General features: G+C 53.8%; 3 protein-coding genes across 5 annotated transcripts; 1 reads left to right on the top strand and 2 right to left on the bottom strand.

The window, feature by feature from the left end:
- Positions 1 to 187: 187 nt before the first annotated feature.
- Positions 188 to 3460, bottom strand: OPA3 (outer mitochondrial membrane lipid metabolism regulator OPA3). Its single transcript, XM_034438261.3, has 2 exons — positions 3271 to 3460; positions 188 to 2820 (listed from the first exon to the last, which is right to left on the bottom strand). The coding sequence occupies exons 1-2, from the start codon at positions 3410 to 3412 to the stop codon at positions 2408 to 2410; spliced, it is 555 nt and encodes a 184-aa protein (XP_034294152.2). The 5' UTR covers positions 3413 to 3460; the 3' UTR covers positions 188 to 2407.
- A 65-nt stretch (positions 3461 to 3525) lies between these two features.
- LOC148112329 (uncharacterized) lies at positions 3526 to 6183 on the top strand. The gene is made up of 3 exons (XM_087876231.1): positions 3526 to 3673; positions 4560 to 4656; positions 5920 to 6183. Exons 1-3 carry the CDS (start codon positions 3526 to 3528, stop codon positions 6047 to 6049), a joined length of 375 nt encoding a protein of 124 aa, XP_087732357.1. The 3' UTR covers positions 6050 to 6183.
- A 786-nt stretch (positions 6184 to 6969) lies between these two features.
- On the bottom strand, positions 6970 to 20490 carry GPR4 (G protein-coupled receptor 4). 3 transcript variants are annotated; one of them, XM_087876228.1, is made up of 3 exons: positions 20156 to 20329; positions 9901 to 10148; positions 6970 to 8374 (listed from the first exon to the last, which is right to left on the bottom strand). In XM_087876228.1, exon 3 carries the CDS (start codon positions 8168 to 8170, stop codon positions 7058 to 7060), a length of 1113 nt encoding a protein of 370 aa, XP_087732354.1. In that variant the 5' UTR covers positions 8171 to 8374; positions 9901 to 10148; positions 20156 to 20329; the 3' UTR covers positions 6970 to 7057. The 3 variants fall into 3 exon arrangements, with proteins under 3 accessions (XP_087732354.1, XP_034294150.1, XP_087732355.1); XM_034438259.3 differs by lacking the exon at positions 9901 to 10148 and having other exon boundaries at positions 20156 to 20490; XM_087876229.1 differs by lacking the exon at positions 20156 to 20329 and having other exon boundaries at positions 9901 to 12107.
- Positions 20491 to 25948: the final 5458 nt, after the last annotated feature.

Genomic DNA, 25948 nt, shown 5'->3' on the forward strand with positions numbered 1-25948 from the left:
ATTCTTATTTCTGCCCCTTAAGCCAGGGGTCTCCAAACCTGGCCTCTTTAAGACTTGTGGGCTTCACCTCCCAGAATTCCCCAGCCTGCATGGCTGCTTGAAATCCACAAGTCTTAAAAGTGGCCAGGTTTGGAGACACCCCTCCCCCCTTTAAACAGAAGCAATAGAACTGCTCTTTAAGACCTTATTTTAGAGCTCTTAAATCAGAATATTTTTGCAAATAGCAATTACAGCAGGTTATTGCAATCACAGGTGTGAATCTTCGTGATAACAGGGTTGCATAAGATTTGGGCTATTGGTTATTGCCAAGTAAAGGGGGCACAGACTTATTAAAATGGCAGCTAATCCACAGTGCCACCTTAGGCTCACCCAGAGTGAGGCAGGCCCTCTTCACCTCCAAGATAAAATACTGTAGCAGGCTCCATAGGGGACCTGCCTTTGAGGACTCAAAAATGCAGCTGCTGGCAGGTGAGATTTAATCCATCCGCACCACTCCCATCAATTTCTGATGCAACACAAAGCATCAGTTTTGAACTTTCAATCCTTTAACCCAGGGTTGCTCCCTGTGTCCTTTGGTACTTAAAGGCTACTCAATTCACGGGATCCATAGTTGCAGCATCCAGGTATAACGGTGTTTGAGTGACTTGTAAAAGAACAATGCCATTTTTAAACTTCACTAGGCTGCTTTGCTATCATAAAGCCTCAGGAATTATTAGCAGAGCAACTCAAAAGGGGGGGGGGCTGATTTCTTTAGCATGAGGGAAGTACTTTAAAGATTTTTCATAGCAAGAGAAAGCAAAGTTTTTTAAGAGTTTGGTATTAAAGACACATTCATAGCTTTAAAAAGCAGGGCTGCTTAGAGTACCTTCTGAATCCAAGCATGCCTTCTGAAGACACATCTGTGGCCTGGGTCCTTTCTCAAAGCAGTTGTTCCAGGTGACCCCTCCTGGTTAAATAACCAAATTAAAGGTGGGGACGGTGTCTGTTCCTGTTGTTGTAACCTGAGTGGGAACACCTTTTCCCACTGCCCTGGAGCTTTTCGGCTAAAGTCAGAAGCAAAGAAGATTGTCGGGCTCTTCCCGACCCTGAAAAAGTCTCTTGGATGGGTTTGGTCACCGCTGCAGCTCCCCTGCATTTTGGTTGGAAGTCATGATAAAAACAATCAAATCCTTAAACTGGTAAGGATGGAAAATATGGAGCCCAGGAAGACATCTGGGTTTGATTGGGAACTGTCCAGAATTGGTTATACGATGGAAGGTTATTTAAATGTTTTAATAAATCCAGCCACAAACTCTATAAACCAGGGATGCCCAACCTTGGCAACTTTAAAACTTGTGGACTGGTTGGGGGAATTCTGGAACCTGAAGTCCACAAGTCTTAAAGTTGCCAAGGTTGGAGACCTCTGCTAAAAACTGAACAAGATGCTGAATGTACCACAACTCCCAGCAGCCCCAGCCAGCACAGCTAATGAATGGTGAGGGATACTGAAGCTTTGGACCTCCAAATGCTATGGACTGACAGGAAATGTTGCTGCCACAAGAATTTAAGAACAAGGAACAATCATCAACTATCTGATGGACTCGGCTATAGTGGCAATGGGTGCTGGTAATCCTCAATTTACAACCATTCATTTAGTGAAGTCTGAAGTTAAGATGGTCCAGAAAAGTGTGATTTATGCCTAATCCTCACACTTATGACCAATAGCAGCACCATGGTCACGTGATCAAAAGCCAAGCGTTTGGCAACTGGCATGTATTGCAGTATCCAGGATCACCTGATTAAAATCTGCAACCTTCCCACAACCAGTCATTGGAGGAAGCCAGATTTGCTTAATGACAACAAGATTCACTTAACAGCTGTGGCAAAAAAGGTTGTAAAATCAGATGCAACTCAACCCCTTGCTTAGGGATGGAAACTCTGGTCCCAACGTGTGGTTGTAAATTGAGGACTACCTATACACCGAGACACCATGGAAGGACATCTATGCAAGAAGCCGAACTATGGTGGCATTTCTCACGCTGACTAGGGAATTCTGGGAGTTGAAGCCCCCGCTTCTTCAAAATTGTCCCGGTCGAGAAAGACCTGATCTGTGGGGTTGCTAATGTTGATGCATCCTCATCTGCTTTCCAAATCTCCGGCCTGCTTCCTGATAAATCCACTTCCCTGCCCAGGAGAGCTGAAATGCTGCCTTCCCTCCGAAAAGCGCAGCTCTGTCCTGGGGCTGCAACCGAAGGCGCCTCTTTGTCCTGGGAAAGCGAGGAGGGGCCGGAGCCATCGCAGGTCGTCCCCGGCGCCGACGGAAGGAAGGGACCGGGTCTTTCTCTGGCTCTTTTAATTGATCCGGTATTTACACTCGAGGAAAAGGCCAGGCCGCTCCGTTGGGACCTGCATCTCAGCCCCCCGAATCCTAACCTTCCCGCGCCGACCGCTCCCCCGGCGGCCCGGATCCCGATCCCCCCGGGAGCGCCCCGAGGGGGGCAGGCGGCGGCTTCTTGGGGGGGGCGGCGGCGGAGACCTCCACCAGCACCCGGTTCGTCTCGCGCAGCCGGGCGTCCAAGGCCTCCAGAGCCAAGCCGAGCTCGGCCACCTGCTCCTGCAGGCCCAGCAGGGTGCAGCTCAGCTCCTCCTCCTTCTTCTTGGCGTTGCTGCTCTGGCGGGAGTACTCCAGGAAGATGCACAGCCCGCCCACCCCGAAGACGATGGCCTCGCCCAGCAGCTCGGCGCCCAGCTCCGCCGCCGCCTCCTCGTTCAGCGGCTTGATGGCGGCGCCCCGGAAGCCCATGATGCGCATCTTGGCCCGCATCTCCACCCAGTGGTAGACTGCAAGGGAAGGGAAGGGAAGGGGGGGGTCAGCCGGCACGCAACGGAGCGGGAGCGGGGCCGCAGGGGGGCAGGGCAGACCCCTCCTCTGCACCGGCCGGGCCCGCCGCCTCCCCCCCCGCCGCCGCCCTGGCACCCCCGAGACGGGCGCGGGCGCCCAAACCCGGCCCAGGCACTTCAGCGCCACCTTCGTCGGACGCGCTAAGCGTCCCTGAGCCGAGACGCCGGGACCCATTTGCAGCGCCGCCCGCCGCCCGTCCAGGTAGACCGCTCCTGGGGCTGGAGGCTCGACGGCCGCCCCGCGTGCCGCCGCAAAGTCACCTTCCTCGCTCGGCGCCTGCGCGCCCCGACCCGCCCGCCCCATTGGCCGCCCCCGCCGCGGGCCCCGCCCCCTCCCGCTTCCCATTGGCCGGCCGCGCGCGGCGGGCTGCTCCGGAGCCGCTTACTCACGCTGCGCGGGGGGACCGCAGATATACTGGCGGAAGAAGGGGCTGGCGCGGGCCCCGTCCTTGATGCGCGCCGCCAGGGGCTTCGAGAGCTGCCGGACGCCCAGGTAGAGCAACTTGGCGATGGGGAAGGCGCCGGCCACCATCCTCGCGCTCCCAGCGGGCCCCGCGCGGAGCGGCCCGCCAACGTCGAGCCCGCTGACTCCGGCACGCTCCCCGCGCCCCGCCCTTTGCGTAGGCCTCTGGCTCCGCCCCGCGTATGCAAAATACACCTCATGAATATGCAAATGTGCCCCTCCCACACTCCCTCCGGACGCGGCAGCAGCGTGAGGCGCGGAGCCTGTGCCCAGGTGCTTCGTTTAATCATGAATTTATAAATTATGGCGTCCGTTCAAGCGTCGAGGCAGGTAGTGTGCGTGCGTGTCGAGTTTTCCTTGCCTCTCCCTCAACTTCCATACCGGAGGGGAAAGGGTGCCTGCTCGCTTCCGGTGTAAGCCGGAAACCACCCGTCATAGAGACGGCGGGGAGGTCGGGCCGGGTGGCCCTTGGCTGGCGGACCATAGAGATACGCAGTAAAGCGGACCGCCCGCGGGCGCCCTCCTGTTTTATTTGCCTCCGGGAGGACCCCGAGAAGCCTCCTCCGCCCCCCCCCCCGGGTAAAGCTTTGGGTTTGTGGTGGAGGGCCGGAGAAGAGCGGCCAGCCTACTGCAGGAGGCGGGACTCCAAGGCCCATCATCCTGGGCCAGGAGCCGCGGTCCCCCAGACGTTTCATGACCAACTAGGCAATCAGTGCCCAGACAGCCAACCTCGGAGTGCGCTGATGACATTACCTAGCTGGGTCATGAAACGTCTGCAAAAAAGCGCACCAAGCTCGGAGGGCACCAAGGACCCCAGCAAGCTCAACCCTGAGCTACGAAGGTTCATTGAAATGGGCTGGTCTTGGGGTTGGGGTTCCGTTCATGAAAGGAGGATATCCCCCGTTACCTGGCAGGAAGTTTAACTTCCGGCTGAGTAACTCCACGTGCTCAGGAAAGCAATGAAGCGAGAATAAAGGCCCGGCTGAGTAAATGAGGCGTGGAGATGGGTGGTGCCTCGACTTTGGGTCGACTTTGCAGCTTTAGGTCCTAGGAAGAGCCCTGCGGCAGGCATTTTCTGGCCAGGAGACTGACCACATGCTCGTCTCTCCCCATGGGGTCACCCCAGACCCTGTGAATGCAGATTGCAGGTGGTTAGGGGAGAAAGAAGGGTCAGGGCATCCCAATGTTAAATCCATTTTCTCTCTGCCCTTTTTAGGTGCTGCCACCTTCTTTGCCAGAAGAACTAATTGGCACCCTCGGAGGGTGCAGCTGCCAAGCGAAACCACCAAGCAGAAAAGGAAACCCTCCGGCAGGTTAGTTCCAAGACTGCCAAACACCCAGGACTTCAAACACGACTCCCTTTGTTGAAAGGGTCTGGGGAATTTATTACATCCTGTGTGCACCACAGCCCATCTGGAGTAAAATGTCTGGAGATTCTCAGTCATCCAGGTCATGGTTGTCCCAAAGGTGCTTTTCCAAAAGGCATCTGGACTTCCTTGTTTTTTTTCCTTGAAAACGTTTCACTTCTAAAGAACTGAAGAAACTTCTTGGATGAGAAGCAAAATGTTTTCAAGAAACACCCCCCCCCAAAAGAAAGTCCAGTTGCCTTTTGGAAAAGCACCTTTGGGACATGCCAGAGTTAAAGTTGAAATGAGGCGTTTCAGGTCCCAACCCTGGGAAAGTCAAAAGGACCGACCTTCCTTTGCTCTGCCCCTCACGCAGGCGACTGTGTCCTCTTATCGACATTCCTGCAGCCGGAGGATCCAGCCAAGAGAGAGAAAGCTAAATAAACAGCCTTTCTGACATTCGCCCTCAGAACATCTGGGGAGCTGCAAGATTGGAGATTTCAGGGAGGAGGGTAAACCCTCCTTCGCCAGTAGTGATGGCGCTCCCTTCTTGTCCCTGTGGGGGCGGGCATGTTTTAGGCTACCAGATCCCAAGGCAAGGCATGGCTGAGATTGAGGGATGCCTCCTCTCCTCCTCTGCAGAGCTCTGTCCACTGGCCTCACCTTTGGCCTCTCGTGTTTATTCCCAGGAAGCCTCTCTGTCCAGTGTCCCTCAGTAAGGCTAAGATTAGGCTGTTCTCATCTTGGAATGTTATTGATGCTAATCTTTCTTTGTCATGCATTCCTGGAAGAGAGAGTCATCCGTGGGGTAACTTGCCAGAAGTCCACATTGATTTTGGATCAGGAGAATTTTTGGAAGCGGCTGACATGCCTTATATCTTGTCCCATACAAAGGGCTGATTCACAGAATGTAACACTACATATATGCGGTAAATTTAGCTATTCTGGGGGAAGAAATACTATTCTTACCTCATCTCTGCTGACATAGATTAATATCCATCCCACGCTCATTCATAAACATGCATTGAAGGGATAATTAAAAGTCCACCCTTTCATGAGTTCTTAAATAATCCAGCTGTGAATGTAACAGGGAGCCATGAAAGCAGGTCAGCTGACTTCTCAGGCAGACTGGAATCGAGGGTCCCACCCAGACCGAAAAGCCTACAGATGCGAACATGCATTAGTCTCTTTCTGCACAATTGGAAGCAATTCCAAATTCTCCTGTTTTAGAAAGGAGTACCCACTGAGAGCTGCCGCCTTCTGGGAGGAAGACTGGTTCCTCCTGCTCTTCCCTTTGGGTGACGGATCAGGCCAGGCTGAGACTTACGGTAATTATGGGACAACCAATTGTGGCCTCTGAAAGTGTTCTGTTAATCACCCTTCCAGAAACTCCCTGTCTTCGGCTTCCTGTCCTGACTAGGAGATGGGAAACGATAACAGGCTAAGGAGAAACAGACGCGGGTGATTGTTTTTGTGTTTGAAGGGCCCTGGGGAAGCATCTGCACTGGGAACTGCTAGCCCTGGTTTGATCCATGCGCTCGTTTCAGCTAAGTGGGTTGTTTAAAGAAGCCAGCGTAAATTGGACAAGAGAGAAAAATCAAGAAGTTCCCAGCTCTGCTGCACAGGAACCAGTGTGAATGGCAACTCGTGGCTCAAGCCTTATTGCTGCTAATCTCTAGATAAGGGGATTTTTCTGTCGTCCTTGGAAACCTTTCCCTGATGCTGTCCAGATGCCATTGGACGGTGGCTTCCAAAGTCATGAACAGCCCTTTGACTGGGCTACCTGGAAATTGAATGGAGGAAGGCTGCCCTAATGGAAGTGGCTGGTTTGGAGCCGTGCAAAAGCGATGAAGGGGAAGAGCGAGCCCAGTGCCAGGACCCCGTTGCTGCTTTCTCATAGAAGGGGAACTTGCAGAAGGGACTGAGAATAGGGCCAAAGTGGCTTTTATAACCTTATATGGTAAATTGTGGGATGTCGTGTCACATGGTAGGCCGCTGGGAATCAGGGTAGTTTTATTGTTTGTGTCCATTATGGGACACAATCCGGCTGGCCTCAGCACATGAAATCTGATGGAGCTTTGGCTGTATCCCCGGGCCCTATCTTTATGTGATACAACATGGCCTCAGTGATGAGGTGCTGCTGTGCCATCTGACAATATGAGGGGAAAATTGCTCTCCTTGCTGTAGCGTGGAAGTGGTTTGTATGCTTGGAAGTGTTAGACGAATGCCAGGCATTGTTATCAGTGGAACATGTGACAGAAACGTGCTCAGACACAGGGCTGTTTTAAATGGTCGTAATATTATTTCTGGCTCTTAAAGAATCGTCTGGATGCCGCGTGGCAGAGACCGGCTGCTTTCCCAGGAACAGTCACCGGTTAAAAGTCAGGATCTTCATGTGGAGATCCTCGTCTCCCATCCCCAACCTGCTGGCCTGCGAGGAGGGGGGCAGTGGGAAGGCCAGGGGCTGCCGGCAGAAGATGGTCTTCTTGGTGGACAGAGGTGTGTCGAGAGTGAGCGAGGCGCTGGCCATCTCCTGGGGCTTGGAGCTGGTGAGGAAGCGCACCAAGGTGGAGAGGGCCTTGGTCACATCGCTCCGGGCTCCTTCGTTGGCAAAGCAGTAGAGGATGGGGTCCGCCACGCAGTTCAAGCTGGTGAAGGCCAAGGAGGTGTGATAAGCCACAAAGACCTTCTCCTCAAAGCTGCAGTCACCCGGCTTGCTCAGGTAGACGGTGCTGCGGGAGAGCAGGATGAGGTGGTAGGGGGCGAAGCAGAAGAGCAGGATGGCGATCAGGCTGAGCGAGAGGCGCTTGATCTTCGCCTTCTCCTGCTTCTCCGTGGAGACGTTGCCGCGCACGGCCCGCAGGATGCCCTGGTAGGAGAAGAGCATCAGCACCCAGGGGAAGAGGAAGCCCAGGAAGACCCGGTAGAGGTTCATCCAGGCCACCCACTCCTCCATGGGATACTTCTCGAAGCAGAAGGTGTGGTTGTAGCGGTCGTGGAAGAGCTCGTCGTGGAACAGCGGGGCAGAGTTGGCCCCGATCTCGATGGTCCACACCACCACGCTGACGGCCACCGCCGTCTTGACCCTCCGGAACTTGGCGAAGCGCAGTGGATGGGCCACGGCCAGGTAGCGGTCCACCGAGATGCAGCAGAGGAAGGCGATGCTGATGTAAATGTTGGTGTAGAAGATGAACCCGAAGAGCTTGCAGGATTCCTGCCCGTGGATCCAGTTGTCGTAGTGGAGGAAGTAGTCGATCCAGAGGGGCAGCGTGGCGATGTAGAGCAGGTCCGCGATGGACAGGTTCATCAGGTAGACGCCCAGCTCGTTCTTTTGCCGGACCTGCAGGTAGGCCGCCCAGAGGGCCATGCAGTTGGTGGGCAGACCCAGGGTGATGACGATGATGTACAAGGTGGGCGGGAAGAGGTGGTCTATCCTGGAGTCCACAGGGCAGCTCCAGCTGGCTTGGCTGGTGTTGCACATCCTGGGGGGTGGTGGGGGAGGGGGGCGTCTTCCTGGATCCTAGCTCACAGCAGGATTTTGCGTGGCTGGGTGTGGGGTCTCCACAGAACCACGCAGGCTGCCGAAAGGAGGTTCCTGGAGCTGCCATGAGGAAAGGTCTCCATCATCGCCCTCTGATCTCCGGGGTTGGCCTCTCACCCCGTGGCCTTTCCTGGCTTCTCAAACCTGGGGGAGAGAAAGAGAGACGGGTTGGCAAAGTCACACGGCATGGTTGAGTTCAGAGCATCAGTCACAGAGAAACTCCATGGGCCAGAGAGCAGAGAACGGCGGGAACTGTGCCAGGGGATGGGCTTGTACAAGGAAAACACATGGTGCTTTCCTGGATGTTGAGCCTTAAAATAATGATTTTAATGCAAGGAGCCATCAAGTCCAGCCCTTGCTTGTTCCCTGCGGGAACTAAAACTGAAACCTTTCTGGCAAATGTCTGCTCAGCATCTGCCTGAACACAGATTGCATCCCCCACAGAGGAGACCCTGACCCCCCCCCCCCTTGGTCCTATGGATCCACCATCAAATTGGTCACACTCTGAGGGAACCTCATGTTTATTTGGGATGGTAAAGAAAACGTGTGTTCTTACTCAAGAGTATCCCATCCCTCTCCGTTTACTTGCAGATGTTATGGAGTTTGTTCCCTGTTGATATACCATAGCTTCCCCTGTCTGTGTTGGTTGGGGTGTGATGGTAATGAAACATCTGCAAGCAAACCACCAAGCTGAGAGAGCACCAAGCACCCCCAGTTCAACTGGAGCTACATATGTTCTCTTCGGAAGGCTGGACACAGCCTCACTGTCTCCTGGCAGAACATGAATTCCAACCCTGATGTTACATACATGCACACATGCCTTTGAAAATGGTTGTGCAGCTTCAGATGGGAGCTGGGAAGCCAAGAAGTCCTTTCTCAGGGCAGGGGAAAGAGCCTTTGGGTCCTCCGGAGCGTCTGAGAACAGGGGGGTCATTGTCCTAGACTAAAGTGTCTCAAGGCTCTTCCCTATTTTTACCGCAACACACAAACATGCCCGGACCCTGTTTCTGCCCCGGGAAGCATATCCCTTCTTCTGTCTAGATCGGTGGCCTGAAACCGAATTGCTGCCAGGAATGAAACCAGCACTGGTGACTCGAATACTCACGATCCATGGTTGTCAGCATGGCAATTTTGGGAAGAAGGGGCCATATAGAGAGAGGGGGCCCTCCCCATTCTTCTCAACGTGACATGGGCCATTGGAAAGGGGGGGGCATGCATGGAAGCGACCTGTGAGCTGGTGTAGCAAATTGGGAAGAAGAAGCACCCGAGGAAATAGAGCTGCGGTTGAAATGCAGGACCCTAAGAGGATTTTCCAAAGTCTCAACATCTTTTTTGTAATCACCATATTACAAAAAAGATGTTGAGTCTTTGGAAAAAGTGCAGAAAAGGACAACCATGTCCATTAAAAGCCTGGAGACTAAAACCTATGAAGAACAGTTGCAGGAACGGGGTATGGCCAGTCTAGAGAAAAGAAGGACTAGGGGGTAACATAAGTGTTCCCATATCTAAGGGGCTGCCACAAAGGGGGGGGGGGAGTGTCAACTTATTTTCCAAAACACCAGAGGGCAACACATGAAACAATGGATGGAAACTGATAAAGGAGAGAAGCAACCTGGAATTAAAGAGAGACTTCCTGACAGTGAGAACAGTTAGCCAGTGGAACAGCTTGCCTCCAGAAGTTGTGGGGGCTTGAGGTTTTTAAGAAGAGACTGAAATGGTATAGGGTCTCCTGCTTGAGTAGCGGCTTGGACCAGAAGACCTCCAAGGTCCCTTCCAGCTGTATTCTCCGTTCTGAAGATCAGAGCTCCTGGATGAAAGTTGTACAGTCCAGACTTTGAAGGAGACAAAAGCTGCCTTGGGACAGGCAGGAAAGCAGTTGGTCCACTCCTCATTTGTGCAGCCTTCCCACTCCCTGGCCCTGCAGGGGAACAAAAGGGAGACCACCAGTTGCCGTGAGCAGCCAGAACTGGGGCAAAACTGGAAATCACCTTGAGTCCCCCCCCCTTTCTCCTTCCCTTGGCAGCTCAACCGTTTTTTCTGGCTCACACCACGTGGTGATTCTTTGTTACTCTCGCTCAGACCAGGTATTTTTCTGTTTTGCCTTTTCAATAGGCACACCTACATTATCTAAACGCCACATTATAACCAAGAGCCACGGTGGCGCAGTGGTCAGAGTGCAGTACTGCAGGCTACTTCTGCTGCCTGCCAGCTGCCTGCAATTTGGCAGTTCAAATCTCACCAGGCTCAAGGTTGACTCAGCCTTCCGTCCTTCTGAGGTGGGTAAAAGGAGGACCCAGATTGTTGGGGACAAGAGCCTGATTCCGTAAACCGCTTAGAGAGAGAGGGCTGTAAAGCCCTGTGAAGCGGTATATAAGTCTTAAGGGCTATTGCTAAGACTGAAACTTGAAAGCAGAATTAGAGAGCCTTATTCACAGAAAATGTGCCGAGGGGCTTTCCTGCTTTCCAAAGTGGGTCACCGAGTCAGATGGGGCTCAAAGGGGGTCTCAGAAGACCCCCGAGCTTCCCACGAGGGGTTCAGTCTGTGGGTGGGAGGGGCAGGAGGACGTTGGAAGTCCTCTGCTGAAAGCTTTAAGAGTGCAGACGGAGAATCTGTCCGGGTGTTCCTCTCGCGTAACTGCACACTGAGCCAGCAGCAGGCTTAGCACTGCTGGGTTTCCCCAGAGTCAGCCGTCTCCCTGCAGATGGTGCAATCGGGCACAGCGGAAATCTGCATCCGTGTGCAGCCCCCCCTCCCCCTCCCCCCCCCCATCCTAGGAGGCTTCGTACGCATGAAGCTCTAAACATGGAGCCCCGCTGCTGTCAAACCATTTCTCAAGGAAGGGCAGGTTCACTATGCAGAAATGACTCCTGAAAAATTAATGTTGACCTTTTGGGGATGCTTAATCCTTCTGGCTGGGCCTGAAGGTCACAAGGACCCCCCTCCCTGCTAAGAGGGTTCTTAGAAGCCCCCCTGCCAGGCTCCAAAGGGTAAAGAATAAAGCAGGCTGGTGTGGCAACAGCCAGGCTCCTGCCAGCCCAGCCAGGATGTGGGAAGGAGAACCACGCTCTCCGTCTTCCCCAAATTCCAAGCCACACCTGCCACGGTCCCTGGGCTCCAGGCCTCTCTTGCCCTTCAACCGTGTTTCTTTCACCAGTGATGTTTTTGGCCGTGGGTAAATATAGCTTCATCCTGTTGACAGCAAACAAGGAACAAGATGGCCGTGCACACACAGGTCGCTTGGATGGGGTGAAAAAGGAGAGGGGGTCCTTGGGAAAAAGACAGATCCCACAAGAAACTAATCAAGGGGAGAAGCAACCTAGAACTAAGGAGAACTTTTCTGACAGTTAAAACAATTCACTAGTGCTCCAACTTCCTTCCTGAAATTGTGGGTGCTCCAACACTGGAGGCTCTTAAGAAGAGATTGGACAGCCATTTGTCTGGAATGGTAGAGGGTCTGCTGTTTGCGCAGGGGGTTGGACTAGAAGACCTCCAAGGTCCCTTCCAACTCTCTTCTTCTGTTAATGTCGTCTCCATCAGCTGCTTCTGTGGCCCACAGCCAGCCGAGGGTGTTGTCATACAAATTCTTTCCTGTCCCGTAGAGCCCCATGGGCTTTGAGAAGAGACCAGGGTGTGGCTCGGAGTCCCCGTGGGCATGCTGGGAAGGGGCGGGTCCTCGTGCAAGGAAGAAGGGCAACGGGGGGGGGGTGAGAGCGAGGGATTCTGGGTGGAGATACAACACCGGAGGAAGGAAGAGATTAAGGATTTTCCTCCCCGTTTCCAAATCCATTTCTCTTTTGAAGAAAGGGGAAGGTTCACTTCCATCGGGGGTCTTCCTGGAAAGGGAGAGCCTTTCGCGCTTCCCCTGGAGGAACAGCCATCTCCGGAGGATCAGGAGGCCAGAAGGAGGATCAGGAGGCCGGACGAACGGGCAAAGACTTGTTATGGGCACATCCAGGCGAGAACCCAGCATTATCCAGGACCCACAGGAAGATTTGGGTGCCGCTAGCAGGGCAAGCTGAGTAAACGTGTGCCTGTGGGTGGGTCGGTGGGTGTTGCTGTACATTTGGCGGAAAAGTCCAGCGGCTCAAATCCTGCTGCCAGAGGGACTTTCTGTTTGTCCAAGCAGTAAAATGAGGTCAGGGTAGATAAGAAACGAGCCTGGCAGATACTTAAAATTTCCTCGACGTCTGTAATCGCCCAGCCCCACCCGAAAGACTTTGGCTCAACGTTTTCCCCAGTTTGGGTTGCTGCGGAAAGGAAGGGAGATCAAAGGCCTTCAGTGGAAATCGTACTTACTGTGGGAACCCTTTGGTTTTTCCGAACAATTAACCAGTGGAACGACTTGCCACCAGATGTTGTGGGTGCTCCAACACTGGAGGTTTTCAAGAAGAGGCTGGACAGCCATATGATATAGGGTAAGGGTGTCCAACCTGGGAACTTGAAGACTTGGGGACTTCAACTCCCAGAATTCCCCAGCCAGCATAGCTTAAAGTTCCGAGGTTGGACACCCTTGATCTTCTAGGATCTTGTGCTTGAGCAAGAGGTTGGATTAGAAGACCTCCAAGGTCCCTCCAATTCTGTTAATTAACCAGTGGAACGACTTGCCACCAGATGTTGTGGGTGCTCCATCACCGGAGGTTTGCAAGAAGAGTTTGGACAGCCATTTGTCTGGAATGGTGGTAGATTTTCCTGCTTGAGCAGGGGGCTGGTCTAGAAGACCTCCAGTACCCCTTCCAACTATGTTATTCTGCTAAACAGCAGCACCTCTGGAGGATAAGCCAAGCGACCGGAGGCTAAAACCCAGGAACCGATCCCTAGCAAGCAGCCACCTTGGCCCTGTTTGCTCTGCGCCCTCATGAAGCGGAGGAGAAGCTAAGCAAAGAGAGTTAATCATTGTCCTGAGGTGCTTGGGGGGGGGGCAGAGTGCAGGAAGGGGCAGGTCCCAGCCCTAAGGAAGACGCAATTATTGTGCAACCAGGCAGCTTGGCGTCCACCACAGTCCAGACTGACCACAGTTGGTTGACCCAGGACGCCTACATGGTGAGCTTAGAGATCTCCCAAAACTGGGACAAGGCAAGTGTGCAGACAGAGGGGGAACAGTGCTTCCCCCTTAAAACTGTTGACCCACGCTGGTATCAGGCAGGCCCCGCTCGGCATAGCCACAAGACCCTCTGAATATACAGACCCTCCTTGCAACTCTTCGTTTAGTGACAATTCCAAGTTACAGCGGCACAGAACAGAGTGACTTATGACCGGTCTTCCCACCTAGGACCATTGCAGCAGCCTCCGGGTCACAGGGGCAACTGACCCATACTTTTGCGACGATTGCAACATCCCGGGGTCACGTGATCCCCTTTTGCGACCTTCTGACAAGCAAAGTCAATGGGGAAGCCAGATTCGCTTAACAACCGTGTGACTCACTTAACAGCTGCAGTGATTCGCTTAACAACTCTGGCAAGAAACGTCATAAAATGAGAGAAAACAAATGTCTTTTTTAGCAACGAAAGTTTTGGACTCTGTTGTGGTCTTAGGTTGAGAATGAGCTGCGTATGGAGCAGCTTCCGGAAGGACAGTCCTTATTTGAAGGGGTTGAGCCAGGGGGTTAACATCATGGGGTTGATACCATCTGCCTAATTTAAAGAAAGAAATTGGAGCAGTTTGTTAGCCTTGAGTAAAATGCCAGCTCGGCACGTATGCCAGGAGCCCCACCCAGCTGTCGCAGGAGGGCTGCCCTAGAGGCAGAGCAAGGGGGCAGAGAGGAGCCGTCTCCCTCCTCCAGGACATTGTCTCCTTCTATTACTGGCCCAAATGAGGTTAGGACTACAATTCTGGGCCACGGTTCCCACCTGCTCCTGGACAGACTAAGCAGCTGGCAGGCGGCCTCTGATGCCTGGAAGGAACGGTGGGCAGCCTTGGCCCGGACCTGCCATCCTTACAAATGTTCCATGTCCTGAATAAATTCCTCGGTCACCACTCATCGTAGGCAGGCAGGGCAGAAATTCAAGCTAGGAAATGAGAATACAAAAGATGATCTCCCTCGAGAAAAGGCAGCCAGCTCAGAACGATGGAAGACTTACAGTGCAGATGTTGGCTAGAAGGCAGATGTGCCTAGGGGAGACCTTGTAGTGGCCATACGAGAGGAAGAAGAGGACGGACGGAGAATGTCCTCAATTCTGCAGAATATTTAAATCAGGGTTTTCCAACTTGGCAACTTTTAAGACTTGTGGACTTCAACTCCCAGAATTCCAGAGCTGACTGGTGGGGAATTCTGGGAGTTGAAGTCCACATGTCTTAAAGTTGCCAAGGTTGGAGCCCCGTGTATGCCCAGAAAGAAGCAGCATGCTTTTCTTGAATGCCTGGTGGCTTCTCTGGAGGGACACAAAGGCTGTCGTGGTTGCGTAACACACTTCACCTGATAACCCAGCCGCTTCCTTAATTGCTCAGCTTCTCCGAGGAGGCTCAACACCCACGAACCCTCTGTTTACTCTGTGGTTCAATGTCTTTTGCAAATTCAACAAGGAAAAAAAAAACCTTCGAGCTAAGTGTCTTGTAAAAATGCAATTTGGATTTTATGAATTCCTTCCCATTGGAGATTTTCCTCTCTTTCCGTCTCCACGTCTGAGACCGGTGGGTCTGCATGGAAGCAGGAAGAGAAACTGGACTGAGAAAGCCACCTCAGTTCCTGAGAGGCAGAAATAAGCCAGGGGCTTCCTCTGTTCCTAGGCGCCCACTTGGTAATCCTGAGCATTTTCTGCCCTCTTAAACATGCGGGGTTCCTCCCAGACAGTTTCTTCCAACCAGTGGACATTTTGGGGGGGGGAGTGAGTGGAAAACACTGGCGGAGGAGAAGGGAGAACCTGCGTGTAGAGATCTTGAGGCTCTAGAAGAAGTGCAGAGAAGAGCAGCCAAGATGATTGGGGACTGGAGGCTAAAACAGATGAAGAACGGTTGCAGGAACTGGGTATGGCCAGCCTAGTGAAAAGAAGGACCAGGGGAGACATGATAGCACTCTTCCAATATCTGAGGGGCTTCCCCAAAGAAGAGGTGGGGTAGGGGGGCAACCTGTTCTCCAAAGCGCCAGAAGGCAAGAGAAGAAGCAAAGGATGGAAACTTTTCAAGGAGAGAAGCAACCTAGAACTAAAGAGAAATTTCCTAATAGCAAAGACAATTCACCAACGGAACAGCTTCCCTCCAGAGGTCGTGGAGGTTTTCAAGAAGAGATTGGACAGCCATTTGTCTGAAATGATCTAGGGCCTCCTGCTTGAGCAGGGGGTTGGACTAGAAGACCTCCAAAGTCCCTTCCAACTCTGTTATCAGTGGAAGGGCTTGCCTCCGCAAATTGTGGGTGCTCCATCACTGGCGGCTTTCAAGAAGAGCCTGGATAGCCACTTGTCAGGAATGGCATAGTTGAGCAGGGAGTTGGACTAGTTCGGTCCCTTCCAACACTTACTCTGTTATAGAGGAGAGCACATCTGGATGGCGGTGGCCTCTGTGCATTGAATACATGAAGTGCTTTATCTCTGGACATGGAGAGAGGGATGGCTCTCCTTTGGGGGAGAGAGACCCCCTAAGCTCATGGACGCCACTTTGCAAAGCTGGAAGGGCTGGGGAGTGCCCCCCTCCCCTCCAGCCCCCCAGGTGCCTCTCTCTGCCCTCCACCTGCCAGTCAGTGCTCGGCCCCCAATTCGATTATTCTGGCTTCTTCCTATTTATATCCCAGAAATGCAGGTGTTTCTGAAGCAGACAAAAGAACCCAAATGCTCCCGTGGGATCTCAGCAGTGTGCCCAGGATTTGGGGGACTGGGAAAGTTGTGCTGTGGGGCTTTGCTGCTGCTTCATCAGAGAGATGAGGATGATTGGCCATCTCACCAACTGCAGCTGGGGAGTCTTTCCTCGGAGGCTGGCCAATGTTCAAGACTATTTTTCTCCTCCGTCCAGGTGGAAGAAAATGTTTGGTGTTTGTAATAAGTGGATGGAAATGCAGAAATGCATTAAAAAATCTTACAGAAGGTAGAGTTCCTTTTCTTAGGCAGCTCTTAAGAGGCTCTTGCGGAAGGGAAGAAAACAAATTTCCAGTTTCAAAATTAGGCACAGAGCGAGCTCACATTTGTACAAATCTGGACAGCCAGTTCCGAATCGGTTTTATTGGTGCCTTTTGAGCGGAGAAACTCAGAGCTGCCCTGGGCCAAGACACAGACGGGCAGAGGAGGGAGCAGGGAGCAGGCAGAGGAGGAGGCTGCTCTCCGTTCCCCAGACCCCACAATCCCTGGCAAGCCGCCAGTTCCCTGTGTCAGGGCTTTTCATCCTGGAGGTGTTTGGGTGGGTCTGACGAGCAGCTCCCGGCTAATCTACGGTCTGGCTAAATAACCACGTCTGGGCGTTTCTGCAGGCCCGAGCTTGACCATGCGCCCAGGCTGGCTGGTGCTCCTCTTGTGGCGCCCGGGGGAGGGGAGGGCTCGATGAACTGCCTTCGTTAATCGATGGGCTAATTGTTCCTGGCTGCTCAGCTGGCTCCGAGGCGGGAGTTTTAGCCTTTCAGGCTACGGCAGAGTGGGCAGCCTTCCTCTTCCATCGGGGAGGGAGCGATGATTTAAGATGAACCTGTTTGAATCTCTGGCTCTCTGCAGAATAGTTTTGTTGAACTTTGTCAACTCAAATAAGATTATCTTTAGAGATTCAGATCATCTGAGTACACGAAGGTCTCACTACTACATGCAGGGGAACCGAGGCAGACATTCAGCCACTGAGCACCGTTCCTCCTTTAGCTGAACCCAAGGCCTTGAAGTGGGCACGTACCCATTGTCCCCAGGCCTGTGCTTGAGGTCTGTGGGCCACGTTTTGCCGCCGTGGCTGGCGGCACCTCGGCCTTCTCCAGACCTGGGTGGGTCCTTCAGCAAACATTCACACCACAGGTTTACCCGCATCTGTTCAAGCTGAGTGACTTTGTGCAAAACACTGGGCTTCCTCAGTCTTAACCACAGTTAGATGTTTGTGTGTGGCTGCTGAAGTCTGTGAGCCAGTTAGCGCATGATTCGCTTACAAGGCATGTCCAGCAAGTGAGCTAATACAGTAACCATACAGTAACCATAAAGCAGAATATTGTAGCTCAGGGTTGAAATGAAGGGTCCTTGGTGCTCTCTGAACCGTTAAATCCCTCAAGTTAACTGTGTTGTGTGATCACTGAGAGTCCAGGCATGCGCTCCAGCCATTGCCGGCTTCATGGAGTTTTCATTGATTTCAGCTAAAATACAAGCAGTCTGGAAACCACAAGTCAACCCCTTCCTGGGGATCTTGCTGGGACGGCACTGGGAGGAGAGATGTCGAGCCCTGGAGCCACGCCAGGAGATCAATCAGAGAAACACACAAATAGCCACCATTGGGGCGAGGAGAGTTTTAATCCTGCACTCGGGTCATTCGGACAGCTAATCTGCCCTTTGCAGCTAAAACGATTATGTAGCCCTTCCAGTTGTGTCTCTACTATGTTTTGGAAGCCTCGGCGTCTCCTGCTAGATCCCCTAACTGCTCTTATTATTACTATCAAAAAGGATTATTAGCATTAAATCCTTGCCTCGCCTGTTTCTCCAAATAAAAGCCTCATCCAGCAGGTTATATCATATTTTGGAAAGGTCAAGTATAAACACAATATGAAATGGGTAAGTAAGTTCAAGTAAATAAAACATCAGTAAGGTAGCGCTAACAGGTAAAATCTTTCCTAGAAAGACAATAAAACCCAAATGCTGCTTGGAATGAAGACTACAGAAGGCCCACAAAGAGAGGCAAAAGGAAGAGTCACCAAATTTGGCCACTTTAAGACTTAAGGACTTCTACTCCCAGAATCCCCTAGCCAGCATGTCCTGGCTGGGGAATTCTGGGAGTTGAAGTCCACAAGTCTTAAACTGGCCAACCTTGGAGACCCCTGTCGTAAAGGAACTTCACAGACAGGGATCCACTCCAGAAAAGGCTCTGACACAAGGGCCACTCCACCCCAGCTGGTGGCATTAAAAGCGAAGAAAGGGCCAGCAAGGCTACCCACCCCCACCCTGTCACCTTCGCCCCAAGGCCAGGTTGGAAGAGAAGTAGAAAGTGGTCCAGGTGTCCATCCCCGTAAGGCATATGGCAGGGCAGGCGGCACGGCTGGAACCAGGCAGGAAGAAACGGCTGCTCGGCTCCCTCCCGCCATGTGCCCTGTGATTTCAAAATTGCATTTAGACTGATTTCATTATCGCCAGAAACTCCATTATTTGTTGAGGTTATCAGCACAATTTTGTTATCCGCGCAGCAAGTCAGTAAAGATGAAAATAGAAATAGATTCAGGAGGGGCAGAGGAGGAGGAGGGGGCTGCCTTCCTGCTCCTTCTGCTGGAAATATCCCGTTTCCCCTCCCTGCATTTTCTCCAGGATGACATGGAAAGACTGGGTGGAAGTCTCCGTTGACCCACAGCCAGCGTGGGGGGCAAGAGCCACAAGGGAAAGCTGGCCACTTGGGGGTTGCCTGTCTTGTGCCTCATCTCCTTGTCTGGAAACACCCCCCCCCCAAATTTCCTGACCTGGGAGGGAGCTTCCTGATTGGGGTTGGGGGTCCAGGCAGGTGCGCAAGCTGGAGCGGATGGTTTGGCCTGCCGGAGCCCCATGGGCCAGTCAGTTTGGGTGCTGGAGGGGGACCAAGAACCAGAATGGGGGCTGGATCCAGCTTCCGCCTTGGTGGTCCCACTAACCTCAGAAGTTAAGGGAATCCAAAGTCAAAGGGAACTGAACTCCCTCTCTCCCAAGCGGGGCATCTCTCTCGTGCCCTTCTCTTGTGGGGTTCTCAAAGAGGGCTGGGGACTCCGGCTAGCCAGGCTCCCCAAAGACCCAGCGGAGAGCCTGGGCTGTCGAAGGCTTCCTCTTGTGCCACACAAAAACTGCCCTTGGCCAGTTGCCGCTTCTTTCCTGCCTGGTGCGGATCAGCTAGCTGGGGTTCCCAACAGTTACTCCGGTTTGCGCGAACTGGTAGTGGTGGCGGTGGAAGGCTCCACACACTCCCCATGTCATAAAAAAACGCTCTGTACATGCACAGAAGCACCGGGTGCTCATGAAGTGAGCGAGCGCGCCTGTGCACTACCAATAGCAAACCTGTAGCGCCGGGATTTGAAACCCACTACTGGTTCCCAACCTTGGCAACTTTAAGACCTGAGGACTTCAACTCCCAGAACTCCCCAGCCAGCTGTGCTGGTGGGGAATTCTGGGAGTTGAAGCCCACAAGTCTTAAAGTTGATAAAGTTGGAGACTCTTGAGCAATATAGACTAGGAGGGTCTTCTCTCTGCCTAGGGAGGTCTTGTGTGCCCCCCACCTTTGCCAATCTCCCCCCCCCACAGTTCCTGAAAAAGAGTGCTAGTGCATTTGGAATCTTTTGCAGCCAGCCTCTGGGAATATGCAGAGTGTCTTTCCTCCGTGCCAAGCAAGCAAACAGCCAAGCTGGAGTTGTTACCTGGGCAGAGGGCAAAACATTGCCTGGCAGGCTGGGACCCCCTCCGCATTTATTCAGGCAGGATCCAGGAAGCCCGTAAATGCCTTTGGAGGAGGGGAATGTGCCCTCCCAAGCCCGCGCCCCCCCCCCGGCAGGGGATTTACTGGATCCCTGGGACAACCGCCACCCCCACATCACAGAACTGTTGTGAGAGTAAGATCAAGAGTGGGCGGGGAAGCCCCCCTCCATGCCTTGATCTCCAAACCCCTGGCAACTTTCAAGTGGTGAAGGAAAAGCACTTGGTACATGCTCAGAGATTCTTTTTAGTCTCTCTTGGCACTGATGTGCTCGGCTCCCACAAAGCCACCTGGAAGGGCTTCCCTTTACTCAGGGGAAGCGCCCTCTTGGCCCCCTCCTCCGCCAAGCAACGGACCCCCCCCCTCCCATCCCGGCCGTGTCGCGGGCAGCAGATGCTCACGGTTGAGACTTTCCCGGGAAGGTCGCCGCTGCCGCCGCCTCCTCCACCGGCGGGGTCGAGGGGCTTCTCCCGGGCGGCGGCGCTCCGAAGAGGAGCTCACGCTCACGCCGCCGGCGGGGGATCTTGCCCGGCTTCCATCGGGACCTCCGCTCGCCGCCCGGCTCAGCCCGGAGTGAGTGCCCGGAGACTTTCTCGGCGCGGCGCCTTCCCCGGACCAGCCTCTCGGGGCGGGGAGCCGTTTAACCCGCTCGCTGCCGGCTCCCCCGGGCGCCCCGCCGGTCCGGCTCTTCTCCCGCCTGGCGGTTCACCGCGGAGGGGCTGCCGGGGGGGAGGAGGAGGAGGAGGAAGCGGGGTGCGGAGGGGCTCCGAGGTGCGGGGTTGGGGAGTTAATCCAGGGGTTAAAGGTCCACTTGGGTTGGCAGCGGAGGGGGAGCGGAGCTGAAGGGGACCCTCCTCGCTCAGGCAGCCTTCGGGTCCCGACGATCTTGGGAGCCCGGCAAGGCTCTGCTCCCTCCCTGTTCAGCCCCGCCAGCGACCCTCTGGGGACGGGGCAGAGGAGGGCAAAAGGGGCCTCCGAGCGTCGGGAAGAGCCGGAGTGACCCCCTCCAATGTTTGCCTCGTTGGCATAAGGGATTCAGGTGAGAAGAGCCCCTCGCCTGGGAGCTCCACCCCAGAGAACAAAGAGACCCCATTGCCTTTCTGGCCCTTGGGGTGAGGGGCCCTGAGGGCGCAGAGGAGGGTGCCAGCCAGGCTTTAGGGGCTCAGCCCTCCACCCCCTTTCCAATGCCTGGAAAGCAGCTGCTTTCCTGGGAAGCCATCCACATCTTCCCTTGCTTGTCCTTGGGGGGCTCCTGGCTAATGAGCAAGCCCACGGAGAGAGCAGCTGACTGGTGAGCCTGTGGGGGCTCCTTCCTCCCCCTCTGCAGGAGCCACCAAGCCAGAGTGCTGTGGCCGCCAAGAGAAGCATGATGGAAAAGGCCAGGAGGGTCAGCCTGGCGTTTTGCAGGAAGGGTGGTCCGGCTGCCTGCAGACTCTTGGACAGCTCAGCCCCCTTCCCCCGTCAGCAGAGGGCAGGAAGGGCCTCTTTCCTTGAGGAGCCAGTTCCTGCCGCGTCGTCCTCCTCCTCCTCCTCGCTTCCCAAAATAAGTCCGCCCTGCCCCAGTTGCCCTCTCTCTCCTTCCCCCTTGGCCCCTGAACCCCCAAGAGACTCACAAGGGCCCCCATGTTGCAGGCCTAAAAAAGGCCCTGACTCACAGCAGGCAGAGGAGCAGGGCCCGGAAAGGCAAAGGGGCCGGGTGGTGAAGCAGGAGATAATCTGTAATATTTTAATAGCAGAGTGGCCTGGAAGACTTACCTGTGCCTATTTAAAGATGCTCCTGTGATTCAGCCTGCTAAGCCCTCGAAGGGCAGCCGAATGAAAATCCCAAGGAGAGATCAACAAGACAAGCAAGCACACCTTTCTCCTGCCTTAAGCACACACACACACACACACACACAGATCTTCTGCCTTTATATCCCAGACTTCATTTGTATCTCAGAGTTTGGCTCCCCATCCATATAAAGGAAGGCCTCCTGCCCGCCCCCATTTTAAGAACCTCTTTAAGAACTTGTGAGAAAAGTTTCAGCCCAGGTTTCCTTAGCCCGTTTCTGAGGGTGGCTGTCTTGCCGCAATGCGCTTGGGGGTCCTTCAGCCACAGCTTGTAAGAGGATCCCAAGTTTTTCACTTGCACAATACACAAACCGGGAGCAGCCACAGAGTTGGAGGCCTACAACAGACAAGGTCCACCAGAGATGGCCTGGTGAGCTCTGTGCTTCAGGCCGTTCGCTTGTTCTGGGGGAATCCTAAGGCTTTCCTGGCCTCTGATCCAAAAGGAGCTGAATGAGGGGAGATTCCCAGAAGTGAGACCACATTCCAGTTTTCTTCTTGAGTTGGCCAGTAAAGCCCGTAAAGCTAGGAATACTTTCCATGAGCCTCTCAGGTGGGAACACACCCGAGGCCCGATTCTGCTTTGGGGTGCAGTTGCAGAATTCTGCAAGAGGCCTTCAGGCGGAGGCAGGCTGATTGCTCAAGGAGCCTCTGAAGCGTAACAGCCATGACTGCTGAAGCCCAGTCGATCTCCCAGAGGGATTCTTCTCGAGACCTTGGGACCCAGCAACCGTGGATCAAGAATGCCACGTACAGTTGAGGTCCTTCTTTGGAGGAGGAGGAGTGAGGAGGAGTGAGGAGCTCTGAGCATACCCAGAGAGCAGCTTCAAGCCCTCACACTCACCTGGGGCCAAAGGCAAGCGGTCCCACCCCAAACCCTTCCCAGCATGGCTCTGCTCCAGCCAAGGATTGTCCTGGCAGCCAAGGCTAAGCCGGGGTTTGGGGCCGGCCTTTGTTTTCCTTTGGAGGCGTCTTCAGGCAAGCGCGACATGAGATCAGCCCAGCCGCAGGACCCGGGCCAGCTCAGCTCAGGAGGCTGCCTTCAGCAGCAGCTGCTCATTAATAAGTCAGAGGATGGCAAAAACCAGAGAGCAGGACAGCAGCGTGCAAAGATCCCAGAGGAACCTGAGAGCAGATTTGGCACCCTGCTGAAACCTTCAGCAGCAGCAAAGAAAACTGGGTACTCTTTGGGGGGGGGAAGAGGAGGAGACTGGGGCCCTCTGCCCGGAAGGTGCCCAGCAGAGGCTGCAGATAGTAGGGCTAAGCTGGCGCCGGGGGGGGGGGGGGGGCTGGGCTCCTTCCAAGCAGGTGCTCCCTGGTGGGAAGGTCCTGTCTTCCCAGGAATTAAGGCAAAGTTTTTGGGGTGGGTGAGTGGGAGACCCTGCCTCTTTGGAGATTAAGTCCCATGGATAGGGGGCCCCATCCCTGTGGCCCTTTGCCTCCCCTATTGGAGGCCCCTGAGCCGTTCTGGTTTCCTAAATAGCAGAGCCTCTTCTGTCCTCAAGCATCAAAACGGCCCTGGAGCCTTTATGCCGGGACTCTTTGAGAGCTCTCTAATTTGGGGGTGCAGGAGGCAATCAGTCACAGACCCCTCTGATCCATTACCCCATAGCGAAGCTCCTTCGGGATGGGAAGAGCGAGCCAGAGACGCAGGCAGGGCAGTTTCCTGGATTGGACCCATTTCGTACCCAAAGGTGCCAAGTGCCCACCCCCCCTTGCGGGAAATGCAGACTGTACTTTCCCCCCCAAACTCTGATTTTCAAAGACGGGATACCCAAAAGGTCTTTTCCAAAAGGCAACTGGACTTTTCTCCCTTTTTTCCTTTGAAAACGTTTCCCTTCTCATCCAAGAAGCTTCTTCATCATTAGGTGGCTCTTCAGAACTGAAGAATCTTCTTGGATGAGAAGGGAAACGTTTTCAAAGGAAAAAAAGAACCATGAAAGTCCAGTTGTCTTTTGGAAAAGACCTTTGGGGCAACCAGGGCCTGGAGGATTGAGAATCTCCAGAGACACAAAGAGGGGATCATTGTGTCTGCCGATGACAGAACCAGCAGAGGAGATGGGAATCTGGTCTCCCATCTTTGGGGTGTCAACCCTCCCATCCGGTGCCGCTACCATGCTGCTGGGCAAGGCTGCCTGGGGATGGTGGGAGCTGTAGTCAAAATACCTGGAAGCCGGGGAAAGGCAGACCTGAATTAAGGACAGGTAGGTACATTTCTGGTTGGAAACAGCTCTGCAAGATCTCAGTCAGAGGGGAAATAATGGTTTTCCTCCGTCACTTGAAATCTTCACCCAGGAGTTGGTGGAAACATCAGAGCTGCAGCGCAGGTCTTCCCCTGCTGAGCTTCGGCCCCAGTAAAGTTGTCTATAACTCCGCCAAGGGCCCCCATAAACTCTGAAGGGCCACCGGATCAGGGGTCAATGAACTTCCAAGCAAGAAGGCCAAGATAAGCCTGCAGCCCCACCTTTGCCTGAAGGAGCAAATCCACCTGCCTGCTTTTCTCTGAAGAAGCCCAGGGTTGTGACTCTAAAAGGATGAGCGGGAGAGGAAGCCAAGCTGCCTTTTGGGTCCAGGTAAAGAGGGAAAAAGGTGTGGACATTCTTCCTTCTGCCGCAGTTCTAGGAAAGTTGAAATGTCAGCAGGGAGAAAAGCCAGACAGACAAATGTGGTTTTGCCTTACTGCAGTGTTTTCCCATCTCGGCAACTTCTAAGGCGTGTGGGCTTCAATTCTGGGAGGTGAAGTCCACAAGTCTAAAGTGGGGGTGGTTGGAGACCCTGGCTTAAGACTCCCTGCAACCAAAGCTGAGCCTGGAGTTACGCTTAAAAGCAGCTTTCCAAGGAACCCAACACCCGTCTCTTCTACAGGGTTTGAAGCCAAACACCGGTTGACTCACTTCAGAACACGCTGCCCTTTTCCAGCCGGTCCGTCCTCTGCAACTGCATCACCAGGAGGGGAGCTGAAGACAAATTTGCTCTACTTTACTTATTTTGAATGGCGATTAAATCAGTCAGCTGGTTCTACGTCACAGTTGCTTGAGAAAACACAACACCAGCGGCCACCTGGGAGGGAAGGGGCAGCCTTCCCTCTCCAGTACACACTTTTCAAAACTTTCTCCCCCCCCCCCACACCAAGCTGCTTAGCACCCAGCAAACCCAGAGGGCACTTCCGTGGTGCCAGTTATGGGCATGGGTAATTCTAGGCTACAGCTGGACATCTCCCCCACCCCACCAAAGAGCTGGAGGTGCTTCCATCAAGTCCTTCCCTGCCTGCTACAGCTCTCAGTCGGTTGGAAAGAACTGGATCCAGTGTTTGGGTGAGATCCAGTTTCCTGCAGCTGATTTCGGCAGCGACCTTTGTCTCTCCTCCGAGTTTCCCCTTTTAATAAGAAACTAGCAGAAAGGACACCCCTGAGTGAGCAGGACAGTCATGGCATTGGCACGAATTGCCAATCGGAGCGCATGCCCCTGCCAGGCAGTTTTAGTGCAGCATGTTGGTCTATTGGAGGGAGCACGGATTTAGGACAGCAGACTTCAACTCCCAGAATTCCTCAGCCAGCATGGTAATGAACTTGAAGATGTGCAGACTTCAATTCCCAGAATTCTCCCACCGGCATATCATCTATGGAATGTTCCACCTATCAGGCACTGGCATTTGGCACATGAATTTCTAAAACCTTTCCGCTCTTTCCATCTGGGGCCTCTGAAATGTCATCTTACCCATTTCAAATAATAAAATAGTGGAAGGGACCTTGGAGATCATCTAGTCCAGGGGTCCCCAACCTGTCGGACCTTGGGGACCACTATATTCATAATTTTAAATCCCACGGACCACTAATATGATCTGCCTACTGACCGGCTGGGTGGGCGTGGCTAGGTGGTCATGTGACTGGGTGGGCATGGCCAACTCAATGTCACTCACGTCAAGGGGTGCCTCGCCAGCCTCTATTCACCCCTCCCCTCCCAACCACTCCTCCTCTCCCCACCCGGGGTCCTTAGGGCCCCAACAGGAAGCAGTTGCTGGAGCTAAGCAGCCACCACGAGAAAGAGTTGGTAAAGCAGCTCAGTTCAGATTGGATCTGACCAAGAAGGAGGCTCAGCAGAAGCACCTCACTCAGGACTAGGAGCATAGGCTTTCCAAGCAGAGGGAGGACCTGTGGGAGTGCAAGGCCAGCTACCGGCGCCTGGAGTCTCAGTGGGCTGAGATGGCAGCCAGTTCCAGGCCATGAGGCAGTCCCACTGGAACGAGGCCCTCCGGCTCTTTGCCACCAGTGGCACTTCTCTGCAGCCTTTGCCGAAAGCCCCGCACCAAGAGGTTGAAGCAGACCCCAAGTAGGAATTTCTGCCCCCCTCTGACCCGCACAAAAAGA

This window comes from Pantherophis guttatus, chromosome 10 (genome assembly GCF_059756535.1).
Source record: "Pantherophis guttatus breed Tessera chromosome 10, ASM5975653v1, whole genome shotgun sequence".
Taxonomy (NCBI): Eukaryota; Metazoa; Chordata; class Lepidosauria; order Squamata; family Colubridae; genus Pantherophis; species Pantherophis guttatus.

Bases quoted from the DNA above. Each gene is read 5' to 3' on its own strand.
- OPA3 (XM_034438261.3), bottom strand. From the start codon at position 3,412: ATGGTGGCCGGCGCCTTCCCCATCGCCAAGTTGCTCTACCTGGGCGTC. The intron at 2,821-3,270 runs GTGAGTAAGCGG...CTTCCCTTGCAG, and splicing joins CTGCGGTCCCCCCGCGCAGC to TCTACCACTGGGTGGAGATG.
- LOC148112329 (XM_087876231.1), top strand. From the start codon at position 3,526: ATGCAAAATACACCTCATGAATATGCAAATGTGCCCCTCCCACACTCC. The intron at 3,674-4,559 runs GTAGTGTGCGTG...TGCCCTTTTTAG, and splicing joins CCGTTCAAGCGTCGAGGCAG to GTGCTGCCACCTTCTTTGCC. The intron at 4,657-5,919 runs GTTAGTTCCAAG...CTCCTGTTTTAG, and splicing joins AAAAGGAAACCCTCCGGCAG to AAAGGAGTACCCACTGAGAG.
- GPR4 (XM_034438259.3), bottom strand. From the start codon at position 8,170: ATGTGCAACACCAGCCAAGCCAGCTGGAGCTGCCCTGTGGACTCCAGG.